The sequence below is a fragment of the Protopterus annectens genome, chromosome 10.part0 (assembly GCF_019279795.1).
Source record: "Protopterus annectens isolate FY-2018-M chromosome 10.part0, PAN1.0, whole genome shotgun sequence".
In the NCBI taxonomy this organism is placed as follows: domain Eukaryota; kingdom Metazoa; phylum Chordata; order Ceratodontiformes; family Protopteridae; genus Protopterus; species Protopterus annectens.
In genome coordinates, this window is record NC_056744.1 from 905,086,490 (window position 1) to 905,112,082 (window position 25,593).

General features: G+C 43.3%; 1 protein-coding gene across 3 annotated transcripts in view; it reads right to left on the reverse strand.

The window, feature by feature from the left end:
• CNN3 (calponin 3) overlaps positions 1–25,593 on the reverse strand; it is a 711,458-nt gene that overhangs the window by 449,597 nt on the left and 236,268 nt on the right. For all 3 annotated transcript variants that reach the window (XM_044085695.1, XM_044085694.1, XM_044085693.1), the window contains exon 3: positions 14,113–14,179. In XM_044085695.1, the coding sequence (XP_043941630.1) occupies positions 14,113–14,179 (67 nt within the window). The remainder of the gene's footprint in view (positions 1–14,112; positions 14,180–25,593) is intronic.

A 25,593-nucleotide genomic window follows, 5' to 3' on the forward strand; every position in this document is an offset into this window, starting at 1 on the left:
GGTCCTGCATCCAGGTGCAAAATCTTTTCCATTTTCCTGCATAAGATTTTCTAGTGCTAGGGCGTCTGGCTTCTAAAATGACATCCATAACCTGTTTGGGAAGGAGAGGATTAATCATAGACCCTGAATTAGCCAGGCTGCCAGGCTGAGAGTTTTGACATGAGAGTGCAGAACCTGACCCTGGTGTTGGGACAAAAGATTTGGAGACAGAGGTAAAATCCAAGGGGGGGTCCTGTGAAAGATTCATCAGTGTAGGGTACCAAAATTGTCGAGGCCAATTTGGGGCCAGTAAAATTATCATCTTGGGCTTGTCCTGCTTGATCTTTAATAACACCCGTGGAAGAAGAGGTAGAGGCGGGAAGGCATACCCAAAGAGGTTTCTCCAACTGAATGATAGTGCATCCACTTTCCATGCTAGTTCGTGGAATGTCCTCGTGCAAAAAATCTGTAATTGATGGTTGAGGGGGGATGCAAAAAGATCTATGTGAGGGCAGCCCCAGACTGCCGTAATCATCTTGAATATTTCGGTGTCCAGCATCCATTCGTGTGGGTCTGACAGGTTCCTGCTCAGACTGTCTGCCAGAATGTTTTGTTTCCCAGGTAGGAACTGAGCTTGTAGGTCCACTTTCCAAGCTTGAGCTGTGTTCCATAGAGTCATGGCTAGTCTGCAAAGGGGGTAGGAGTGTGAACCCCCTTGCTTGTTTATGTACCACATAACTGTGGTGTTGTCTGTCCGTATCAGTAGTTGTCCTGGTTGTAGAAGATCCCTGAAGGCCAAGAGCATTCTGAACAGCTAACATTTCCTTTAAATTGATATGCAGGTGCTTCTGATCCTTTGTCCAAAAGCCTTGCAGACATTTTCCCTGCAAATGGGCTCCCCATGCATAATCTGAGGCGTCCGTGGTTAGTATCTGGCTGGCTGGAGGCAGACTGAAGGCTTTCCCTTTGTTGTGAATACATGCCTTGGTCCACCAAAGGAATTCCTTTTGTAGACAAGGCAGAATGGTGATCTGTGTGTCTAGACTGTGGCAATGCTGGGACCATACACTTTTTAGGTACCGCTGTATTTTCCTCATATGTAGTCTTGCATAGGTATGAGAAGGATGCAAGAGGCCATGTAACCCAATGCCTGCAGGAATTTCCTTGCAGATAGCTGAGTTAGTGACGCCAAGGTTTTGAAAGTTGAAGTCAGCTGCAATTGTTTTTCGGATGTCAGAAATGCCATCTGGGTTGTTGTGTTTAGGAGAGCACCCAGAAAAGTTATCTGTTGTGAGGGTGTCAAATTTGACTTTATGTTCACAGTAAATCCCAGGAACTTGAGAAGATTCTGAACAAATTCTAGATGCTGGAGTAAGACATCCTTGCTGTCTGCTTGAATAAGACAGTCGTCCAGATAAGGGTAAATTTGAATTCCCTTGAGTCTGCAATAAGCTACTACTGGTGCCAGGCATTTGGTGAAGACCCTGGGCGCAGTAGACAATCCAAAGGGCAGCGCAGAGAATTGGTAATGACTCGAGCCGGCCCTGAACCTGAGGTATTTTCTGCACTCCTGTATGATATGAATGTGCAAGTAAGCCTCCTTTAAATCCATTGTCACCATCCATGCATTTTTGCTCAACATTGGCAGTAGCTGCTGCAGAGTAAGCATCTTGAATTTTGGTATCTCCAGGAAAGTGTTCAAGACTGACAGATCCAGGATGGGCCTCCATGAACTTTGCTTTCTGGGGACTAGAAAGAGCCTTGAGTAAAAACCTTGCCCCCTTTCTGAAAGTGGAACCAGTTCTATGGCCCTCATAGCCATGAGGGCTTCCACCTGGTTTAAGGCCTCTGACCACTGGTGTTTTGGTAGGTCCGGCATCCGTTTGGTCTTGGTAGGGTATGAAAGTGGAATTTGTAACCTCTTGAAACCACATCCAGAACCCACTTGTCTTGGGTTATGCAAGTCCAATTTAGGTGAAAAAGAGAGTTTTCCTCCGAGAGGGGCTTCCAGGAAAGAAGTTCCTGCAGCCCAGCAGGGGGAGTCATTGAGCCTGTTTTCTATGAGTATGAGGCCTGTCCTCTCCACTCCTAGGGGTGGAAACAGTCCACTGTCTAGGTCTGTAGGAGGTCTGCGTTTGGGGCCTTCCTCTGGAGCGTCTATATCTACCCCTCTGAGGCCTGTTTGAATAGGGAAAGGTCCAATTTTTTGTTGGCCAATTCCTACTAAATCTGGGGGGCTGAATTTGTAAGAAATCCTTAACCGTTTGCATGGATTTTGCCTTATCCTCCATTTTCTTTATCACCTCTTCGGCCTTAGATCCAAACAAAACATTATGCTGAACAGGTGCATCCAGTAACTTAGCTTTCACTTGATCAGGTAAGCTTTGTTCCTTTAACCAAACATGCCTTCTAATGACTGTGCTAGAGGCAGCAGCCCTACAAGAAGCCTCCAAGGCATCAAAACCACAGTGTAAACCATGCTTCCTTACTTGTTCAGTGGCATGCATCAAATCATGTAATTCCTTATTATCTGCACATGCAGAAATGGAAGCTAGCTTTTGTTTCATAACACACAGTAGAAATTGCTGGTATTTTAGCATATGAAATTGACAGTTTAAAGCCCTAATTGATAGAGTTGCAGAAGTGTACATTTTTTTGCCCCATCTCTCTCTAAAGCTCTGGAATCCTTATCTGTCGGAATGGGGGTTTTAGCAGAAGCGGCCTTAACCCCCTTAGGGCCCTGAGAAATGGTTTCAGGATCAGCAATAGGATTCTTGAATAGGAACTGGTGAGAATCAGGGACCCTGTAATATCTGTTGGGCTTAGCAGGGGCTGGAGGAAAGGAGTCGGGAGTTAAATTAGCCTCAGAGAAGGCATCATCCACACTATCCAAAATAGGAGGAATAGCCAGGGGTCTATATTGGGGAAGAAGAAGAAAATCCCTAAGTCGTCTCTTAGATTCAGAGTACTCCTGTCCTTCCCAGTGAAAATGTTCCCTCATTTGATGTAAAGTTTCCCCAAATGAAAAATCCTCAGGGGGGGAAGCTGAAGGAATGGATTCCTCAGCATCAGAATCCTCATAAGGGAAAGAGTAATGCCTGATCAGAAGAGTCATAATCCAATTCCTGCCTTGGCCTTTTATCTGGTGGGGGATGTGAACCCCTAATCATGGTAAGCAAGCTCCGGACCCATCTGAGGGAGCATTGTCCGAAGGTCCTGCAGCAGAAGTACTCAAAGGCCTAGTTGGCTCCTCGTGGGAGTCCGTTTTGACAATCTGTTCCGAAATGGCTGACGACAGGGACTGCGAAAGCGCCTCACTGACGACGGCCGAGCCAGAAGCTGGCTCTGCTTGTAAAACGTCATCTGTTTTGGACCGCGGAGGCCTGTCTTTATCCTTGCGTCGTTTGTGAACTCCGGTAGTCGGAAGCGTGCCAGACGACATTTTGTAATTAAACCACCTACCGAAATAATGAAATGCAAAATCGTACCTTCTCTTAATCGTACGTTGGTTAAATCTAGCACAAAACCGACAACTAGCTAAGTCGTGGTCAGGGCCTAAGCAAGGAATACAGTAAGAATGGAAATCCTTATGAGGTATTTGCTTCCCACAAGAAATACAATTATTAACTTTTTCTGACATCGGACTGGAGCAAGAAAAAAGTTTCTCCAACGGGGTACTTAGCTTTGAGTAGAAGTAGTAAGTCTTTGGACTGAAGTATGAAAAATTGTCAGGAGTCAGCTGACCGGCACTTGCGAACTGCTTTCACCGCACGGCAAGAAAGACTGGAGAACATGGCGTCGGTTGCCAGCTTTGTACTCCTGGTGCACTGACGTCAGGGAGCATGGCTGAGCAGCCGATGCCGGACCCAGACTTTGGGATTCTGGCCGACCGAGGACTGCCTGCCGGCAGGGGAGAACCCCACAGTGATGACTGCAACAGTGAAACACGATGAACATCTGGGGATCTTATGCCCACAAGAACCGCATTTCTTAAAAAGTACAGTTTTGTACCTACCATAAATGTAGATGTTCGAAGATCCACATTGCTGCAGTGCTTACATATGGGTAGTCCGCTGTCCTCTTTCTTGCCCCAGATGTCAGAAGGCCCTAACAAGAAAGGCCAAAGCCAAAACCAGCAAAACTAACCAACCATATTTACAATATGTACAACACAAACCACACCACCACCTTCAACAACAGAGGGGAGGGAGGAGGGTAACTGCAGCAATGTGGATGTGGGATACATAACATCTAGGTTTATGGTAAAACTGTACTATGTTCTTCATCTCACATTGCTGCAGTCCTTACATATGGGTAGAATCCCAAAGCAGAGGAAAGGGAGGATGGCAAAACTATAAAGCATTAGGAGCTGCCAAAATGCCCTGTAAAATTGCAGTGGCAAATCCAGCCCTAGATTTAGAGTAAAGTGGAAGGTGGTAATGCTTCAAGTAGCTGCTTCCAAAATATCTTTAGTAGCCACCCCCTTAAAAAAGCTAGAAGTGGCAGAGTAGCTAGTGGAAATGAGGCTAATCCCAGCTGGAATCTCCTTACCATGATGGGAATAACGAAAAAGCAATACAAAACCAATCCACTTAGAAATAGTTTGTTTTGAAACAGGTTTGCCCTGAGAACCCAAAGCAAAAGAAACAAACAACTGCTGAGACTGCCTGAACTCCTTTAGTTCTGCTCAAATAATATCGCAACTGTCTGTGTATATCCAAAGTGTGCAAAATCCTTTCCCTTTATTTTGGGGTTTGCATAAAAAGTAGGCAAATGAATAGTTTGGTTTAAAAGCACTACTAGAAACCACTAGGCATAAAAGAAGGGTTAGTAGTAAGAAAAGACATCTATCCTTGTGGAAAATTAAGGCTCAACTGCCATAAGGTCCTGTAATTCAGAAACCCTTCTAAAAGCAGTCTTCCATGATAAATATTTCAACTCTGCAGATGCTGCAGGCTCAAAAGGTTGTAGAGTGAGTTTCTCAACACAAAATTGAGATCCCAAGCAGGAGTAGGAGCGGGGTCTTATATTCTTTGCCTCTAAGGAATTGCTTAAAACAAGGCTGAGAAAATAATGGTGGGTCACAGTCATAGTGAGCAGAAATTGCCGCAGCATGAACCTTTATAGAGGAGAAGGACAAACCTTTGTCCAATAACTCAGTAAGGTATTGAAGCAACACTTAAATTAGGTTTAGAAACATCAAAGTCCTTTGCTGTACTCCAAAATAACCATTTATCTGCGTAAACTTTCCTTGTACTAGGCCTTCTGGCCTCCAAAATAACATTCAAAACTTGTTGTGGAAGCTGAGACCCTCCAGGGTTTAAAACAGAATATGCCAGGCTGTCAGATGTAGAGAATGAAGTTTTGACATGAGTAAATGACTGTTCTCCTGAGACAGCAGGTGAGGAATCAAGGCCATGGAGGCATTAGACTTCTCAGTAATGGGTACCAGTGCTGTCGGAGGCCAATCTGGAGCTAAAAAAAATGTTTGGCTTGTCCTGTCTGACCTTCAGAATACCTTTGGGAGGAGAGGCAGAGGTGGAAAGGCATACACGTGAAGATTGCTCCAATTGAATGAAGAGCATCCACTTTCCAAGCTGTGGGATGAAACCTGTTTGTGCAAAACTTGGCAGCTGGTAATTTAGTGGAGAAGCTTAACAGATCTATGTCTGGAGTTCACTCGTGGGGATCCATAATTTGTCTGCTCAACACATCTGCTAAGGAGTTCTGTGCTCCTGGCAGAAACTCTTGCCTGAAGATTTAGCTGTAAACTGAGAGCAGTCTCCCACAAAAATTGCTTGTGTGCATAGATAGAGGATAAATGCGCTCCTTTGCTTGTTGATGTACCACATGACAGTTGTGTTGTCTATTTGAATCAACACCTGCCCTGATATGTAGATGTTGAAGTCTGGCAGGCCAATCTTGTACCCATTTTCCATTTAGATGAGCTCCCAAGCTTTGTCTGAGGCATCTGTCGGTCACAGAGAGTCCCTTGTTTAGGTGACATTCCTGAGCCCCACCACAAAATTCCTTTTGAATGCAAGGTATTATCTGAATGACAGTGTCCAAATCTTGGCAGTGCTGTGTCCATACATTCTTGAGATACCATTGTAGCTTCCTCATATGCAGAGTACCAGAATACAAGATGCCAAAGGACTGTCCTTGCAGTCAGCCTGGACTGAGACAATTGGTGGAAGTAAAGAGAAAGATTCTTTGTTTGTCCGGGGTCAAAAGGCCATCTGGGCTGCTTCAGTTCTCACCACACCCAGACAAGCATGTGAGAGGGAGAGGGTACTGGACTTTATTCAGAATACCCCAGGCATCTTAACACTGCCATCACATACTGTAAATGATGAGAATCAAATAAGGATAGATTTGTATTCCTCTTAGCCTGAAGAAAGCTACCACTGGAGCCAGAACCTTCGTGAACACTCTTAGATAAGCCAAAGGGCAATGCAGAGAACTGATAATGTGAAGTCCCAGCGATATTTCCTGCAACTGGGCCTGATAGGAACATGAAGGTAAGCCTCCTTGAGATCCAGAGTCACCATCCAGTGATCTTTGCCCAGCAGAGGTAAAAGCTGTTGTAACATCAACATTTTGAATGTCCAGATATGTGTTGAGGATAGATAAATCCAAAATTGGTCTCCATTGGTACTAGAAACAGGCGAGAATAAAATCCTAGGCCCACTTCTGGCAGACCCTATTTGAAGTAGTAGAGAAATTTGTTTGTGAACCTCTAGTCTTTGCTGAGGAGGAACGTCCGCATGCCTTTGAAAGGAGGCAAGGTATGGAAATAAAACTTGTAACCTTGGTGAATGATATCCAATACCCATTTGTCTTGGGTAATCAACATCCAATTTTCCTTGAAGAGTGCTAACCTTCCTCCCAAAGGTGCTGCCAGGCAAGAAGGATCTGGCAGCTGAAAAGTAGGTCATTGGGCCTGTTGAAGATGGTGCAGGTGAACTTCCTGTTCTAGGTCTGAAAGAACTCTGAGCTCTGCCCCTACCACGCCTAGATCTACCCCTAGACTGAGAATCATAAGAAGGATACGCCCACCCCTTAGCAGGCCAATTCCTACTAAACTTCGAGGCTGAACTTGCAAAAATCTTTAACAGCCTGCATAGACTTAGCCTTGTCTTCCATTTTCTTCAAGAATGACTCCACAGGTGAACCAAACAACACATCAGACTGCAAAGGAACATCCAAAATCCTTGTCTTAACATGGTCAGATAAATTCTGATCCTTCAGCCAGGAGTGGCAGCCACCCTAGACGAGGCCTGCACAGCATCAAAACCACACTGTAATGAATGCTTACCCACCTGTTCAGAGACATGCACCAAATCTTGTAAATCTTTACACTCAATGCCTTCCCAGAGCATCCACCTTAGACTTCAATTGAGAAAGAAGAAAGTTTTGATATTTCAACATATGAAACTGGCAATTCAAAGCCCTCATAGCTAAGGTAGAAGATGTATAGACCTTCTTATCTATCCAAAGCTCTGGCTAACAGAGGCCTTGACACCCTTAGGTCCCTGACTAATAGTTTCTGGGTCCGACTCTTATAAAGATATTTATGAGCCTCAGGCACCCTGTAATACCTATCCGGTTTAACAGGAGCAGGAGGCAGAGAATCAGGATTAAGTGAAGCCTCTGCAAACACATCTTCCACAACATCCAGAACTGCTGGGGTAACTCAGAGAAGTCCTGACCTTCCCACTTAAAATGTTCCCTCATAGAATGAAGTGTCTCTGAAAAGAAAAATCCTCTGGAGGAGAAGCAGAAGGAGTGGAATCATCTGCATCAGAATCAGAATAAGGAGAGTACTCCTGCAAGTCTTCAGCTGAAGACTATGAAACATCCGTAGCCTGCTCAAAACTTCCCAACTCTGGCTCCACCCTAGGCCTCTTATCAGGAGGCAAAGAACCTCTAATCAGAGTAATCAAATCTTCTGCCATTTTAAGCATGTGCTTCGCACAGACCCTGTTGAACTAGGAGTGACACCAACAGAAGCTAAAACTGGCCTGCCTCTGGGAGAAGCCTTGGAAACAGAAGGAGAAGGCCTAACCACCCTAGGAAGGAGGGGAGTACAGTAACTTGAGAAGCCCCTTCAGCCTGACCTGCCTCCTGAGAGACCACCTCCTGCAAAATCAAAGTCTCCCCTGAGACTCCAGAGAAGTCTGAACCACCGGTTCCACTGAAGCCTCTAAAGAACCCTCATCTTGCCTGGGTTTAACTTTGTCTTTCATATTATAATTGCACCGCTTCCCAAAGACCAGCCTAGCACAATCTAACCATTGAACCTAGCACAAAAGCAACACCCAACAACGCAGGCCCCAAACAAGGAATACACAAAGAATGATAATCCCTATATCTGTTTCCCACAAGAAATACAGTTATTCACTTTTTCTGACATCCGTAAAACACTGAGGCAAGAAAAACAAAATATTGACCATGCAAAAAGACTGAGGAAATGTGATGTCATTCGGGCCGACCGAGGACAGCGGACTACCCATATGTAAGGACTGCAGCAATGTGAGATGAAGAACATCCTGTTGGTTTTTCTGACATAAATGAAAAACAGATCCTACAGCTGCAGTGAAGGAATAACAGACAAAAGATCATTACCAACAATGGTTAAAAAAAAAAATACAGGAAAGTATATCACTATGGTATAAGAAACTACCACATATCAGAGAAAAAGAAAATATTCATCCTCAATGCCACCAAAAGTTAAGAGTGATGAAAAGATGAAAGAAAAAGTATTTTAGGTATAAAAAGCTAAATTTAGGAGAACAAAGTTTAAATATTCTTGCTACCCTCAAGAGCGGAACCTGCATCTAACCACAATGGCAGCAAATGAGATCTGAGGCAATGGGGAAGGAGTAGAGCACTGCAGAGGGAGGAACCTGAGAGCTGGAACCAAAGTCTAGTATATGCAGCAGAGTTGTATATGAGGATCGGATCTGAACCCATTAGTGAAGAATGAAAAGGACATCAGATGTTGTAATCCCTCACAAATGAGTGAGATAAAATGTTTGACGTTTATGTCAAAGAAAAGATGAAAACATATGCATAATTATGCAAGGAATATACTTTCACATAATTATGCAAGGAATATACTTTCACATAATTTAAGTAGTAGCCTTTATATTTGTAAGTGCCTTACAAACTGCATTCTCTGTATTAGCAAAGTATAGTGTACTGACAAATAGTTGAAACCAAAGTGCTGAAGGAGTTAGAGGAAGTTATGCTATGTTGGAAAGTCTCGTTTCAAAAAGTTGATTAATCCAGAACAGTTACCTGCCCCAATTAACAGTTACATTCTGGCCTTCTCAGGCTGAGGGATGAGTTTTTGCATTGCTCTCTGTGAGACAGTGTGGACTGCCACTAAATTTTACAAGGTTGAAGGACAAATTTTAACACAGGTGACTCATGTTTTAAAATGCATATTTGTGAAGTGTTCATGTGAAGCTCTAAGCGAGAAGCAGATGGGTTAAAAATACTTTAAAAAACATACACTGATTTGCTAAAAGTAATGCAATGTCAATATTCTGCATGTATGCAGCTGATTTCATATATATACATACACATATATATATATATATATATATATATATATATATATATATATATATATATATATATATATACACACACACACACACATACATATATATATATATATATATATATATACACACACACACACACACACATATATAATCTATACACACACACACACACACATACACACACACACACACACACACACATGTATACGCACATCTTATCCTTTGAAGTCTTTCCATGGGAAGAGATGCAATGCCCGTGACCATGTTGAGCATCACTCCAATGAATTTCAATTGCTGAAATGGTTCTAGATGGGACTTTTCGCAATTTATGGTGATACCCAAGTCAGAGCAAAGAAGAAGAGTGTAGTCTTGAGCTTCTACAAGTATAGACACCTGGTGGGAGCATTAAAGAGCCAGTCATCTAGATACAGAAACACATGGGATCCTTGCAGTCTGAGATGAGCTGCTACCATTGCCATACATTTGGTGAACACCCTGGGGGCTCTGGTGAGACCAAAGGGCAGTGCCCTGAACTGACAGTTACTGGCTCCCAGCCGGAAGTGTAGAAATCGACTGGAATGTTTGTCCATCTTTACATGAAAATACGCATCCTGAAGAACTATTGAGCACATCCAATCGTCTTTTTCCAAGAACGGAAGAACAGACTGAACCGTGACCATCCAAAATTTGGTTTGTTGAACTGATTTGGTCAGCATACTGAGATCAAAGATTGGTGTCTAGTCCCCTGTCTTCTTTGGCACTAAAAAGAATCTTGAGCAAATTCTGGATCCTATCTGGTCTGGTGGGACTGCTTGGATGACTCTTGTCAAGTAGTTTTCAAGTTTCTAACACTGCTGACTCCCTGTGACTGGGTGGAATGTCTGGGATTCTGATCACCCTCTTTGGTTGTGCTACGAAGGGGATTTTGTATCCTCTAGTTATAATCCTCTGCACCCAATTGTCCTTTGTTATCCTTAGCCAGGCAGATTGGTGCAGGAATAATCACCCCCCCCCCCCGACGGCTGCCTCCAGAGGTCGGCAATTGGGTTTCCTTTCAGGAACGCTGATAGGAGTTCCCAGAGTAAGAATCCCTGGAACCCTGATTCTATGGGTCACCTCTGCCTCTTTCCTCTGCATCTTCCATTACTCCCTCCCCCTTTGCACCAGAAGTGAATGCCAATAGAGTCTTGGAAAAGCCCTTTGAACTTCTTAAACCATAGCCTCCCACTCCAGCGGTTCCTAGAATAAGGCCGCTGGGGAGTGGAAAAGTGTATCCCATGGCAGAGAGTTATTCCATTTTTCAAACATCTGGCTAAAGTCTCTAACTTTGGGACCAAATAGGGATGTTCCGTCAAACAGAGCATTGATGAAAGAAGACTTAAATGGCTCCATGAACTCAACAGCGCATCCAGACGCGTCTTCTGATGGCTACACCTGAACCCACTGCTCTCATCGTCCCTTCGTCAGCATGAGCAATTAGCCTTATGCACAAAATGGAAATCGATTCAAGGGTGGTGAGCTGAGAAGTCACAGTCTCAAATTCCTTCAGCTACTGCTCCTGGCAGAGTATCTGATCGTTCTTTAATCAGATCTCTCTAGTTCAAGGACCTGACAGCGAAGGTCGATGAGGCATAAATGCACTTACCAAATCTAACCATAGTCCTAAATTCTTTATTAGGAGGATGGACAGTAGGAATTTCATCGGCAAGTTTCTTTTTGGTGGCTGCTGCTACCACCATGTCTAGAGGAATTCCCTTAGCCCAGTGTTGTTGATCCTTAGGTGCTGAAAGGATATGGTCTGGTCTCAGGGATTGGCTCGATGGAGTCCGGTAACTTCCAAGCCCACTGAGCTAGCAGCTTAATGAGATTGTTAGTGGGCAGAGAAATCCAAGAGGTAGTGGGTTGGCCATGAAAAACCTCTAGGTATACGGATTCCTCTGAGGAAGGCTGGAGGGAAGGTCCAGCCACCCTCTGCTTCAGGATCTCTAGGATGTCCCCGAAGGAATCAGGGAGTGACTAAGGGGAACCTTCCACTTCATCAAAATCAGTATCTGATGCGACTGACTCCTCAAGAGAGTCCAAGTGCTTCCTCTTGCACTTTTTCTTTGTAGAAACCTTCAGTGGGATGCTCTGGAGGGGTATCACAGGAAGACATAACTACAACAGTTTAATCCTGAGACGTTGTGCCCTCTATCCCAGGGAAGAGGCTGGGGAAGCTTCGGATGAGGGGAAAGACCAGAAGTTTGGTCTGATGGGGCTGGCATAGATGGATTACCTGCAATGAACAAGGCCCTCTCCATGGCCTGGAAGGCAGGCCACCCCCATAGAGGGATGGCAGTCTGGAACAGAAACAGACTCCTTTGGAACTGTGGTCCCACCCTGCACCAAGGAAGCCACCTCCAATGCCAAAGTTGGAGTCGAGATTACATACAGCTCTGAAAAAGCTAGAGTCGAAACCAGTCCCCTGGAACCGGTAACGAAAGTGTGACCCCAGGAGGTCTCTGGATCCAACAAACCAGAAGAACTCATGGCAGTTATTGGTGCCCGAAAAGGAATTCTGTCTGGCACCGAAACAGTCAAGGCTGGGATGGTCGGTACCAAGGGCTCTGAAGTCTCAGTTGGAGTCAGAGGAGGAATAAAGTCCAGGATAGAAATAGGTAAGGTTCCAGAGTCAACATTGCTAGGAACTGCTGCAGAAGGTAATCCCCTCGACACAAGGAGCTGATCTACCAGCCTCATAATTTTGGACTCAGTCAAGCTTTTGGTGGATTGGATGGAAGAAATAAAAGATCTGGGTGGATGCCTCTCCATGAATGGACTGGGAGGACTGTCTGCAAAGGGGTCCACTGACTGAGAGCTTCTGGTTTGTGTTAACTGTCTAAAGGAAAACCTCCTTCGGTTCCTTTGTTGGCGTCAAGGTAGAAGAGTCCAAAGTTGCAATCAGCACCAAAGAGTCAGTGCAGAAACCAACACCGAAGGTAGGGGTGTTTGGCCTATCGCTTCCAGGGAGATTTTGGAACCGTAGATGTCTTAGCTACTTTAGTTGGCAGTTCTGAAGAAAGACTGACCTCTTTTGAGGCTTCTCCCGCTTACTGGAAGAGGGAGTAGAAAGAGATGGCTTTTGTCTTAGACCCAGATAAGGCTTCTTCAAAATCTGATTTTACATGACCTTTTAAATTAAGCTTGTTTCTACGGTTGACTAGTGCCCTATGGCTAAAAAGCTATGACTAATGGCACAGTCTTCCTGCAAATGAACAGCTCCTAGTCAATATACACTGTGTGCCCTTCAGAATTTGGAATTTTTCTTTTACACTCAAGACAACTCTTGAAACCTAAGGTGCTTTTAACAGGCTTGCCCGCCATGAGGAAGTCTCACACACACACACACACACACACACACACACACACACACACACACACACACACACACACACACACACCTATAAGTGAGGAAAAAAGGGGTCTTTTTTTGTTGAGGAAAACAGAGAAGAGAAAAGTACAAACAATGGTACATAAATAACCGGTTAAGGTAAGAGGAGAATATACCAATGATGGTACGGAAAGATTACCCAATGGTATTTATAAGGGTCACACGCACACAATAGCTAGAAGAAGAGACGAGTGGGTAGATTTTAGAAAAGGGAAATTAACAGATACTGGAAGAAGACAAGCTTACAATTTAGAAATTCTGCTGCAACTCAAGAGCTCAGGAGAGAACGCTTCCAGAGCTATGAAGCGGCAAAAGAGATCTGGGGTAATTTGGCAAGGAGCATTATGCGTAGAGCTTAGCTCGAGAGTTTTTGGGGAGGCGCGAGCTGGAACAGACGAGTCAGTTCCAAGGTTCAGAACCGAACCCACTGTCAAGGATTATGTAAAGATGGAAAACATCACATCAAATGTATTGTACTGCTTACGTAAAATGTCAGTGCCATTATTTGATGGTTTTCCTTGTATTGTTACGTAAAACATCACTAATTGTATCAAGCTTTTCTCCCTAGGCCTTTGCTGAAAAGAAGTCTCCATGCCCAATCAGACCTGCCAGGTTTATTAAAATTAATATGGGTCCATTGAAGTAACTAAGTAAAAGCTATACATTTTATAAGAAAGCCCACTTTACAAGATGAGAGCCTAATTATACCAAAAAGAAATGGTAAAAAACAATGCATTTGATCTTTACAAATTCTAAAAAATACTAATTCTACAAGTTAAACACCTGCTTAACTTTTATTCCAAGCATATGCAATGAACACAAACTTGTAGTTCCTCACAGCCACATAAACAGATTGCGAACCAAGAACAAAATTTAAGATGCTGACACCCTAATAGGCTGTCTGTTGTGCACAGCCCCAGGACTGATCCTACGACAGTGTACAGGGCAAAGATGCAAGCAAAGTGGTGGAAGGAGCTCAAGACACTGTTAGCAAAAATGTTACAGTATAAATTTGATTACATCAAATTATGAAACCAAATTATGCTTCAAATCTATTTAGTAAAATTCCATGACTATTCACTGACATACCATACATGCAATTCATATCACAGCTCTAGAAGTACTAACCTGATGCCAGTTTAGCTTGGAATGGTTAATTTTCTTTATTGATCCAGGTTGCAATTTATTTATGAGCCTACAACAGGACATAAACAAAAATTACTATATACACAAGCACCACATAATTTCCCAATTACATTTCCACCAAAGTTATGTACTTATAACAATATATCTAGATAATCAGAGCCCATCCTCTTCAGAATTCCTAACACTTAGCCACAGGCTTAACTCAGTTCTGCACACAGACACTCTCAGGCTCCCCAGCTCTTACCCTTTCTCATAACTCAACATTCCTTATTTACCAAATCTACAAAGGGTTTCAGTTGAGAGCAAAGAACTAGAAGGGATGATGAAAAAAGTACAGCTGTGTACACAACATAAATGTAGATTTTAGAGTGTATTCACTGTTGCAGTCATTACATTTGGGTAATCTACTTGCAAGTTGCCCTCAGTCGGCCTGATTAACAAAGTCTTGGGTCCTGTGTCAGTTGCTGTCACTTCTTCCATGACGTCAGGTCGTCAGGGGTACAAAACATGCAGCCGACGCCATTACATTAGTTTTTCTCGTCACAGATGTCAGGTGCCCCCCTAATGGGGAGCAAATAAACATAAAAACACAAAGGTATACCTCCAACAAAAAACAAATACACCAAAACGGCTTTTAAGCATAGTAAAGTAGAGGTATAGCTAGAAGAAGTTAGGGGGCTGGAGGGAGGGTAACCAGGACTGCAACAGTGAATACACTCTAACATCTACATTTATGGTAAGTGTACACAAATGTACTATGTTCTTCGTGTTTCACTGTTGCAGTCATTACATTTGGGTCGATTCCCAAAGCTATGGTTGGAAGGAGGAGTTTATATAGCATTAGGGCCAGCTATAAGGCCCTGCAAGACAGCAGTGGCAAAGACAGCTCTGGATTTAGAGAAAATTGCAAATGATAATGCATGGTGAAAGTATGTACAGAACTCCAGGTAGCAGCTTCTAGGATGCCCCTGGTAGGAGTACCACTGAGAAAAGCTGCAGAAGTAGATGCAGCCCTGGTGGAGTGAGATCTGATCCCCTGTGGGATAGGCTTTCCATGGTGCTTATAGCAGAAATGAATGCAATGGCTTATCCATTTAGAAATAGTTTGTTTTGAAGTAGCCATCCCCTCTGCCCCTGCAGCAAATGCTACCAGCAGTTGTTCAGATTTTCTTCGAGGTTTAGTACTGTCCACATAAAATCTAAATTGTCTGTGCACATCCAGGGAATGCAGAATCCGTTCCACTTTGTCCTGTGGATTGGGAAAGAAGGTTGGCAAATGAATGAATTGATTAAGAGCCACACTGGATACCACCTTGGGCATGAAGGATGGATTGGTCCTGAGTGACACCCTGTCCGCATGAAAGATAATGAAAGGCTCCACTGCCATAAGGACCTGTAATTCAGATATCCTTCTAGCTGAAGTGATTGTTAAAATGAAAGCTGTTTTCCAAGAAAGAAATTTTAAGTCTGCAGTAGCAGCTGGCTCGAAAGGAGGTAGAGTGAGTTTCTCCAATACAAAGTTAAGTTCCCAGGCAGGGGTTGGAGCTCTCCTCGGTGGTCTTAAAATTTTTGGCCCCTCTGAGGTACTGCTTGACCAGACGAAGAGAGGAGGTTCTGTGTTATAATGGAGCTGAAATGGCTGAGGCATGGATTTTAATGGAGGAAAATGACAGGCCCTTGTGAAGCATCTCAGTTAAGTACTGCAAAATCTGAGGTAAATTGGGTGCTGCTGTGCTCATCCCTTGAGATTGGTTCCAGGCACAGAATATTTTCCATTTTTCAGCATAAAGTTTTCTAGTACTAGGCCTCCTTGCCTCTAAGATGACATCCATCACATGTTTGCCGAGGGATAAGGGTGAGTTTAAAAGTAATTAGCCAGGCTGCAAGGTTCAATGTTGGAAGCTGAGGGTGCAGAATCTGGTTTTCCTGCTGAGGCAGCAGGGAAGGGGTCTGAGGCAGTTGCCATGGCGATAACTGCGACACCCTGCGCAGGAGGGGGTACCAGTGTTGGCGCAGCCAGTCTGGAGCAATCAAAATCATCCTTGGTTTGTCCTGTTTGACTTTTAGTAGAACTTTGGACAGCAGAGGCAGCAGGGGGGGGGGTGTATAGACAGACAGGTTTTTCCAGCTGAAGGACACAGCATCCACTTTCCAGGCTTGTTTGTGGGGACTCCTTGTGCAAAACTTGTCCAACTGGTAGTTCTGGGGGGAGGCAAACCGGTCTATGTCTGGGCTCCCCCATTCACTTGTCAACATGTTGAAAATCCTTGGTTCCAGTTTCCACTCGTGTGGGTCCATGAGGTTTCTGCTTAGTCAGTCTGCTAGTGTATTTAATTTTCCTGGCAGGAACTGAGCTTGTAGGTGCACTTGGTAGCTCAAGGCTGTGTTCCGTAATGCCATGACTAGTCTGCAGAGAGGGTAGGAATGTGCACCCTCCTGCTTGTTTACGTACCACATAACTGTGGTGTTGTCCATCCTTACAATTAGTTGTCCTGGAAGAATGTAGTCCTTGAAGGCTGTCAGAGCATTCTGTACAGCTAACCTTTCTTTTTGATTGATATGCAGGTGCATTTGACTTGGGTTCCATTTGCCCTGAATGCACTTCCCTGCCAGGTGAGCCTCCCATGCATAGTCTGACGCATCTGTTAGGGTTTGGGCAGCAGGGGGTAGTGTGAATGGTAGTCCCTTGTTTTGGTGGCAGGCCTCTGCCCACCAGAGGAACTCTAGGCATAGGCAACGTATGATAGGAATCATTGTTTCTAGGCTGTGAGAATGTTGACTCCATAGGCTTTTTAGATACCACTGTAGTTTCCTCATATGCAGTCTTGCATATGGAATTAGAAGAATGCAGGAGGCCATGAACCTAAGGCTTGCAGTATTTGTCTTGCAGACAGCAGCGTTTTTGTGGCCACTTGGTTGAAGTAGGTTATCAAATGAATTTGCTTTTCTGGCGTGAGGTAAGCCATCTGGGAAGTTGTATTCAAGCTTGCTCCCAGGAATGTAATTTCTTGACAGGGTACCAGTTGTGATATCTTTTCGTTTGTGGTGTACCCTAGAAAATCAGAACCCTTTTTACAAACACCAGATTCAAAAGTATGCCCTGGTTTTCTGCCTGAATCAGACTATCATCCAGGTACGGGTATATTTGAATACTTCTTTGCCTGCAAAATGCAATAACTGGAGCCAGGCACTTTGTGAATACCCTGGGTGCAGTAGACAAGCCAAAGGGCAGTGCAGAGAACTGATACCGCGTGTAGCCTGCTTTGACTCGTAGGTATCTTCTGCAAGATTCCCCGATTGGGATGTGCAGGTATGCTTCTTTTAAATCCAGTGTTGCCAACCAGGCGTCTTTGCCTAGCATAGGAAGTAACTGAAGAGTCAAGCATCTTGAATTTTGGAATCTCCAGAAAGGTGTTTAGAGTAGACAGGTCCAAGATTGGAGGTCATGATTCGTCTTTTCTGGGTACCAGGAAAAGTCTGGAGTAGGAACCTTGTCCCTTTTCCTCTTCTGGTACCAGTTGAATAGCCCCCCATGCTTAAGAGAGAAAGTACTTGTTTTTGAGCCTCTGTCTGATTTGGGGGCAGGTCCGGCTACCCATTTGGCACTGGCAACGTGTGGAAATGAAATCTGTATCCCTGAGACACTATATTTAAAACCCATTTGTCCTAGGTTAGGAGTTCCCAGTTCTTTGCATGAAGAGCAATCTTTCCCCACCAAAGGGGTAGTCAGAAGAGAAGTGCTTGGAAATGTTAAAAGGAAGACATTGAGACTGTTTACCATAGGGGGGTGTCTTGTTATTCCCAGATTTGGAAGTGGAGGCCCCCCACTGCTTAGTTCTGAGAGTCCCTTGGGACTGAAACCTGGGGTTTTTGCTGTGCCTGGGTTTGGCTTGAGAAGACCTGGAAGGGGCTGGAAGGGACCAATTCTTAGTAGGCCAGTGCCTACTAAATCTAGGAGGCTGCACTTGTAAAAAATCTTTAACAGTTTGCATAGATTTAGCTTTATCTTCCATCTTTTTAAGAACTTCAGCCTTGTTGCCAAACAGGCAGTCCTGATTTAAAGGAGCATCCAACAATTTAGCTTTAACATGATCAGGCAAAGATTGCTCCTTAAGCCAAGCATGCCTTCTAAGCAAAGACCCAGTAACAGCAGCCCTGCAAGAGGCCTCTAAAGAATCAAAACCACATTGCAAAGTATGTTTTCCAACTTGTTCAGCAGAATAAATTAAATCCTGTAAATCTTTATTTTCCACACATCAGGAATCATCATTTTCTGTTTAAGCAGTCCAATAACATGTTGCTGATATTTTAACATATGAAATTGGCAGTTTAAAGCTTTGATTGCAAAGGTTGCTGAAGTATAAACCTTTTTACCCAACCTAGCCAGTGCCCTGGAGTCTCTATCAGAAGGGGTAGGATTTTTAGCAGTAGAAGCCTTAATGCCCTTGGGCCCCTGCAAAATAGTCTCTGGATCTGCAAATAGGATTTTTGAAAAGGAACTTGTGGGACTCAGGAACCCTGTAGTATCTGTCAGGTTTACTAGGAGCAGGAGGCAAGGAATCAGGGGCCAAACTGGATTCCAAGAAAACATCACTAACAATGTCTAGTACAGGAGGAATAGCCAAAGGCCTATGCTGAGGTAGGAGGAGGAAATCCCTAAGCCTCTTTTATGAATCAGAAAATTCCTGGCTTTCCCAGGAAAATGCTTCCTTAGAGTATGTAAGGTTTCCCCATAAGAAAAATACTCAGGAGGAGAAAGAGGGAATAGAATCCTCTGCATCAGAATCCTCATAAGTAGGTAAGGACAAATCCAGGTTATCAGAAGAGTCAGAAGAAACATAATCCTGATCAGAAGATTCATAATCAAGCTTAGCCCTAGGCCTCTTGGGGGGAAGGGGGCTGGGGATGTCTACCCCCGATTAAAGTTATTAGATCTTCAGCCATTTTTATCATTTATATTTTAGGCATAGGGGCCTGAGCATCGTTTTTAGATCCAAGATTTAGACCTTAGTAATGAAGGAGGCGTCAATTTAATATGCAAGTCCGTAGGCCTGAATACACCCTCAGAAGCCGGTGCCTGCACAGCGGCTCCAGACCCATCCAAGGTAGAGACATCTGCGGGTTCCATAGTTGAAGTATCTTGTGGCATACCGGACTCCGAATGGGTCTCAGTAGAGGCCTGCGAATCAGAAGTAGCGGGTATCAGGGGCTGCGAAAGCACCTTCCTGAGTACCGGTGAACTGGCGACTGGCTTAGGAGAAGCGTCGTCGGCAGTTTTGCACCTCGGCGGCTTGTCTTTGTCTTTATCTTTGCGTTTTTTCAGAATCCCGGTAGTCGGAAGGCTAACTGACATTTCTGGATAATTAAACAGAGAACCGATATATTTAGAGGCAAAAATATACAGACGACGGATAGTGCACTGATTAAATAAAGCACAAAACCAACAGCAAGGTAAGTTGTAGTCAGGGCCTAGGCAAGGAATACAGTACGAATGAAAATCTTTATGAGGTATTTGCTTTCCACAAGTAATGCAATTATTAACTTTCACTGACATCGGTAAGGAGAAAGAAAAAGTTTCCCCAACAGGGTACTTAGCTTTTAGTTGAAGACTTCGGTTCTGAAACTCGAAAACAAGAATTTCAGGAGTCGGCCGACCGGCATTTGCGAACTGCTTCTGCTTCGGGCACCACGTGGCAAGAAAGACTGATGTAATGGCATCTGCTGCATGTTTTATACCCCTGACGACCTGACGTCACGGAAGAAGGGACAGCAACCGACGCAGGACTCAAGACTTTGTAATCAGGCCGACTGAGGGCAACCTGCAAGCAGATTACCCAAATGTAATGACTGCAACAGTGAAACATGAAGAACATCTGCTTTAAATCAATTTAATTTAGGCTTTGCCTCAAGACGACTGAGGAAGGAGGGACACTATTTTGTAGGATGGACTTAGATAATCTTCATGGTGACTATATGACATTTCATATCAAAGATAATCCGGTTTATCCTCTGCAATACCAGACAGTCCCCAAGCTTATCCCTCAGGGTGATATGAAATTACTTCTTGCAAACTGGTGGCTCCAAAGAAAGATCTAGACCTTGCGATTACATTTAAGCTTACAATGCCTTAAAAGATATGAAGGGAAGTTTGTATTGCAGCAAGATTAAAAACACTGCGTTCAGTCCAACAAAGAATGCTTGAAATATGTTTTGAGAGACAGCCACTGTTCTTGTTGACTGTGCTACAGAAGCACCCATTAAAAAAGTTTGACATGTTTTTCGTAAAAACATTCTTAAAAGCTACCTAGACCAGATTATTTTTATAAAACTGAAAACTATTCTATTGCCAACAAAATACACACCACTGAGGAACTCTTCAGACTAATTTGCCTATCAACATATCTTATCTGCATGCAGACATGAATATGTACTCCCCCTTTAACTGAATAGACTGGAAAATCATAGATGGAGATCAATCAGGTTCAAATTTAGTTCTGTGGCTACCTTAGATATAAAAGTCAAACTTGTCTGACTAAACAGTCAGATGAAAGAGGATTTCCAAGATGGATGCATATTGACTAGATGCTCCCATTGTGAAAACAGATACTGTTAAAAAAAAAAAGTTGCCTCCAGAGGCCATCCTTTCGGGGCACTAAAGACATGCAGTAAAATTTCCTTTCCCTCTGGAAGCACAGGGAACTGTCTGAATGGAGCCCTGTTGGCGCAAATACGAGCGGAGATCTGTGAAGAGATGAACTTCACTGGGTGGTTGTGGAATGTTCCAAAAGGAGTGGAGTGCAAACCATAAAATATCCTTTTTTGATTATGGAAAGGACTCAATTGTCTTGGGTAATGGTTTGCCATGTCTTGGGAGTGTTTGAAAGGCGGACGGAGGGGGGGGGGGTATTTGCAGGGTAGGCACATATTCCCTGCTCTGTCTGGAAAGGGCCGTTTTTGTTGAGGTGGTGCCTGAGGAGCCCTATTCCTCACAGACCTCTTACCTCCACTAGAAGCTTTGCTTTGTTGGAGCCAAGAATGGCTGTGAACAAAGGCTTGGAGGGAAAATTCATATGAAACCTGGGCACCAGGGAAACTAAAAGGTGCTTTAACTCTGAGTTCCTTAGACTTTTCTTACAGGATTTTGAAAAGAGAAGGTGCAACTGGCCCAAACAAGGCTGTATTGTCCAAAAAGGCATCCATTAATTTAGATTTGAAATCGTCCAGCAGTGGCTGAAGTCTAAGCCAGGAGAATCGTCTGAGTACTGACCCGGTAGTTGCTGCCTAAGTACAGGCCTCAGCTGCATCATAGCTGCCATTTGATGGGAGTATTTCAGCACTTGGGAAGAAGATCCTAAAAGACTCGGGGCTAAGTTTTTCCCCTTATAATCTGGGAGGTCTGAGATAGCAGAGGTTGCTTGAGACATAAGGTCTAGGGAGTATGTTAGTCATATGTGTCAGATAGTTGATGGCTCTGAAATCCAAAGTGGCTGAAGTGTATGGCTTTTTGTCCTAGCCTTTCAAGGATTCTACTCTCCTTGTTCAATGGGAGTATGGAGGTAGAAGGAAGCATCCTAGAAGGCTTGTCAGTAGCAACAGAAATGACTGCCGGGTCTGCAGCTGGCCACCTAAAAAGAAATGACAGTCCTCAGGGACTTCATAGAAACTGCCTGGCTTTTTGGGAGCTGGAGCTCGAGAGTCAGGGTTCTGGGACACGGTGACATGCATTCAAAAATGCAGAAGAGCTGGTAAATTCCACTTGCAGGAGATGAAGATACCTTTTTTGGACATCTGAAATTTGGGAGAAATCCCAGTTACATTGTTCACGCATTTTCAGGATGGTCTCCTCGAAGGACATTTCTGCCATGGGAGAGATTGCACCCATTGACTCCTCCTCAGGGGAGATGTATTCTTGAGGGGAGGAGATTTGAGTAGAGTGGTCTAAAGATTCTTCTTCATCATCATCAGAAGAGTCTGGGTCCCTAGCCCTTTTATGGTAAAGTTGAGAGGCTGGGTTGGGCGGGTATGCTGCTTAAGAGCCATGAAGGCCTGGAAAGACACAGGTGGTTTGCCAATCTGCAGGAGCCTCTTTAGCAGTGGCGACATGCTTTGTTTTTTTTTTTTCTTCGCTGGATAGACTCTCTTACGTAATGTTGGGGGTCCGGATGAAGGCTTGAGTTCGAAGGTTTCAGGCTGGAGTGCGGTGGCAGAGGCTTGTGGTAAACCCCAAGATTCCTCATTGTATTTGAGCCTCAGTTCCCCCTCGACATCCAGATCAGATGTCTGTTCTGTCTCTACAGATCAGATGTCTGTTCTGTCTCTACAGATGTGCTTGAGACAGAAGTCAAGGTGACCTCAGAAGTGGGTTTGGCCTGTGACTCCATGCCCGGAACTGGACATGCCTCTGGTTCGAAGAGTGCCTTAGGAGACGCGTTTGACAGAGGTGCAGCAGAAGATGCAGCTATAGGTTTCTTGGCCTTATGTTTCGATTGCTCAGCTTCAGGCCCCGAGGAAACCTCCATGTGCTTACTTAATTTTAGAGCTATTGGTTCTCCATATATAAAAAGCTAGTGACAAAAGTGTTGTTCTAAGGGTCTTAGGAACATACGACTGGCAAATACTGCAAAACTTATGGTCGTGGCTGGGGCCCAGGCAAAAAAAGACACTAGGTATGGCTGTCCTTATGTGGAATCTGTCTTGCACACTGGCACTTCCTCTTCCTGGACGACATAAATTAATAACAAGAAAAAAGAAAAATTCCCCAATGGGGCACTTACATGAAAGTAGAAATCAGAATCACTGGAAACTGTACGACTGACTATTGGAGCTGGCGTTTTGACTGGTGGCAGAAAGGTTCTTAAGATGGTATATATGCACATCCGTTTGATGGGCTACATCAGACGTCCCATATACCCTATAGTGGCAAAAGACTTTTGTATACTGGCTGACATCAGGTGCCTTCTGATGCGGATACCCCTCAAGTAAAAAATACTGAAGCAAGTGAACAGGAGGACATCAAGAAAGTTCAATTCAAATTTAAAAACACCTGGTTACTCTGTGAAAATAGTGCCAAAATACAATGCAGCACAGTTTGTCAAGAGTAAAATCTCACCCCTTACCTTTGAAAGGTCAGGAACTGGGCTTTAGTGTGAATCTTAGTAAGCTGCAGAATGTTAGAATATACAAGGGCACACAAACATTTCAGTTTCTGCTCCTCGGTGATACAGAAGGCTGTGTGTGACTGGGAACATATCCACAATAGGAAATCCCATGTTAAAGTCCTCAAACAGCCTACAGACACAGCATGGATGGCAAATTTAAAGAGACACCTGTACATGGCACTCCTAAATCTTCTGTGCCTGAAAAAGGGCAGGGGGGTGGAGTTCCAGATTTCCAAACCAGCTAACCAAAAGGGGGAGTGAGAAAGACGTCACTAACCACAATGGAACTGTCAACTCAACATAATAGTCAGGAAACCCTCCACAGTCAGCTGAGCACCCCCCCCCCCCCCCATGGACTTTGGAAGTCTAGACATTACTATTAATACTATTAAGATGCTTGTGAGATAGAAAATAGTTGTTCAGGCATCTTTCCAAGTAAAAGAGAGTGTAATTGACTGTATGATACCAGATAAGTCTCTGAATGGTTAAATGTGGGTCAGGAGTTCTCATTTTATTTGCTTTACCACATTATACTGGAATGAGATAAAGCACATTTTAATATAATTTACATTCCTATTAGACACTGAAATTGAAATAACAATTTGGTATATTAAGATGTAGTTTATTGGATTTTTGTTTACTTTTATAATTTAGAAATCAATATCATAATGCTGACCTTTCTTTAAACAGGTGGTATTTAAATTACGAGTATTAACATTGATAGGGTAAGTATTTACTGATGTCAATACAGAACTGATGGTTTGCTACTGGAACATTATGTCACTCAATGATGTCTTCTCTTTTCTTGCACTTTAGTTATAAACATTTGGCAGACTGACTCCAAGGGTATTCCAAGTTTGTAACTAGGTAGCTAAACTCTAGCTCATGCTCGGACATGTTCAGTTGTTTCCTCTCACTTTAAATACCCAATACATATGGGATTACATTTATATATATATATTTTTTTTTTTTTTTACACACTGGAATTACGTTTACATAGTTTTTATATCTATGTTCACAGACCTGCTGTCGTGACAGAATTCTACATTTACTGTCATGACTATCTTTTCCTGTAAAGAGGCAAAAACTGCATATACACAGTGCAGTGTTACAATATGAATATCTCATTTACATGTTCATAGGTAGGTACTAGGCTATTGGCCCTTGGGCCTATATAACCCCAGCCAAAAAGGTACCCTGGCTTTCGCCACCCAAGAAAAAGTTCCATCTGAGTTGTTGATCTTATTCCAGTAATCACAGATGGGTTCGGTTCCGAGCGCTCGGAAAAGAGTCTGCCTTATACCAAGCTTGCGTGCACCAAAACCTCTAGAGCTAAGCTGCTACCCACAATGCCCTTCTCTGTTACCGCAGATCGAGTTTGCATGCAACATATATAAGAACCATAAAGTCAGAGGTCATCTATGCGCAGAAACCCTGAAACACCACAAGATCCAGAAGATCCGCAAGGAGCCTTTGGTGGGGGTCGGTGGGAAGGTGTGATGACTGGAAGAAGATCAACAACTCAGATGGAATTACTATAAAGACCAAAACAGAATGACCAGTGAATGACCCAAAACTCAGTATATCAAAGAACTACTGGATTTTTGTCTTAAAAACAACATGTTTGAATTTGAAGGTAACCTGTATAAACAGAATATAGGTACAGCAATGGGAGCGGCATTTGCCCCAGCATATGCCAATTTATTTATGGGGTTGATGGAGAATGTATATATTTATAGAAGTGAATTTTTTAGAAAATATGTAACAAAATATTATCGATTTATAGATGACTTGGTTTTTATTTGCAGAGGGGGAAAAGAAATTTCATCTGGGTTTATAGAGTATTTAAATATTAATAAATTTGGTATTAAATTTGATGGTATTCAGAGAGGTACAATGATTAATTTTCTGGATATTACACTTGGAGATGATAAGAATAAAAAAATACATACTAATATATACAGAAAATTTAATCAAATAAATTTGATGTTGAATGCTACAAGTTGTCACCCTAAGCATACAATAGAATCTATCCCATATGGAGAAATGCTTAGGATTAAAAGACTGAATAGTGACATAAAGAAGCATATGAAGAGGCTCAGAGGGTGGCTGTGATGTTTATTTCAAGAGGTTATGAGATGGATGACGTGTACGGTAGTGTACAGAAAATATTTAATAAAAAACAAGGAGGAACAAGAGTCAATGCAGGTGGATATAAAAAAAGAAAAGAAGCTGTAGAAATGACATCTGGAAAGGAGAACATGTTTTTTGTTACTAAATATAGCTTATTTTCTCAGAGATTTAC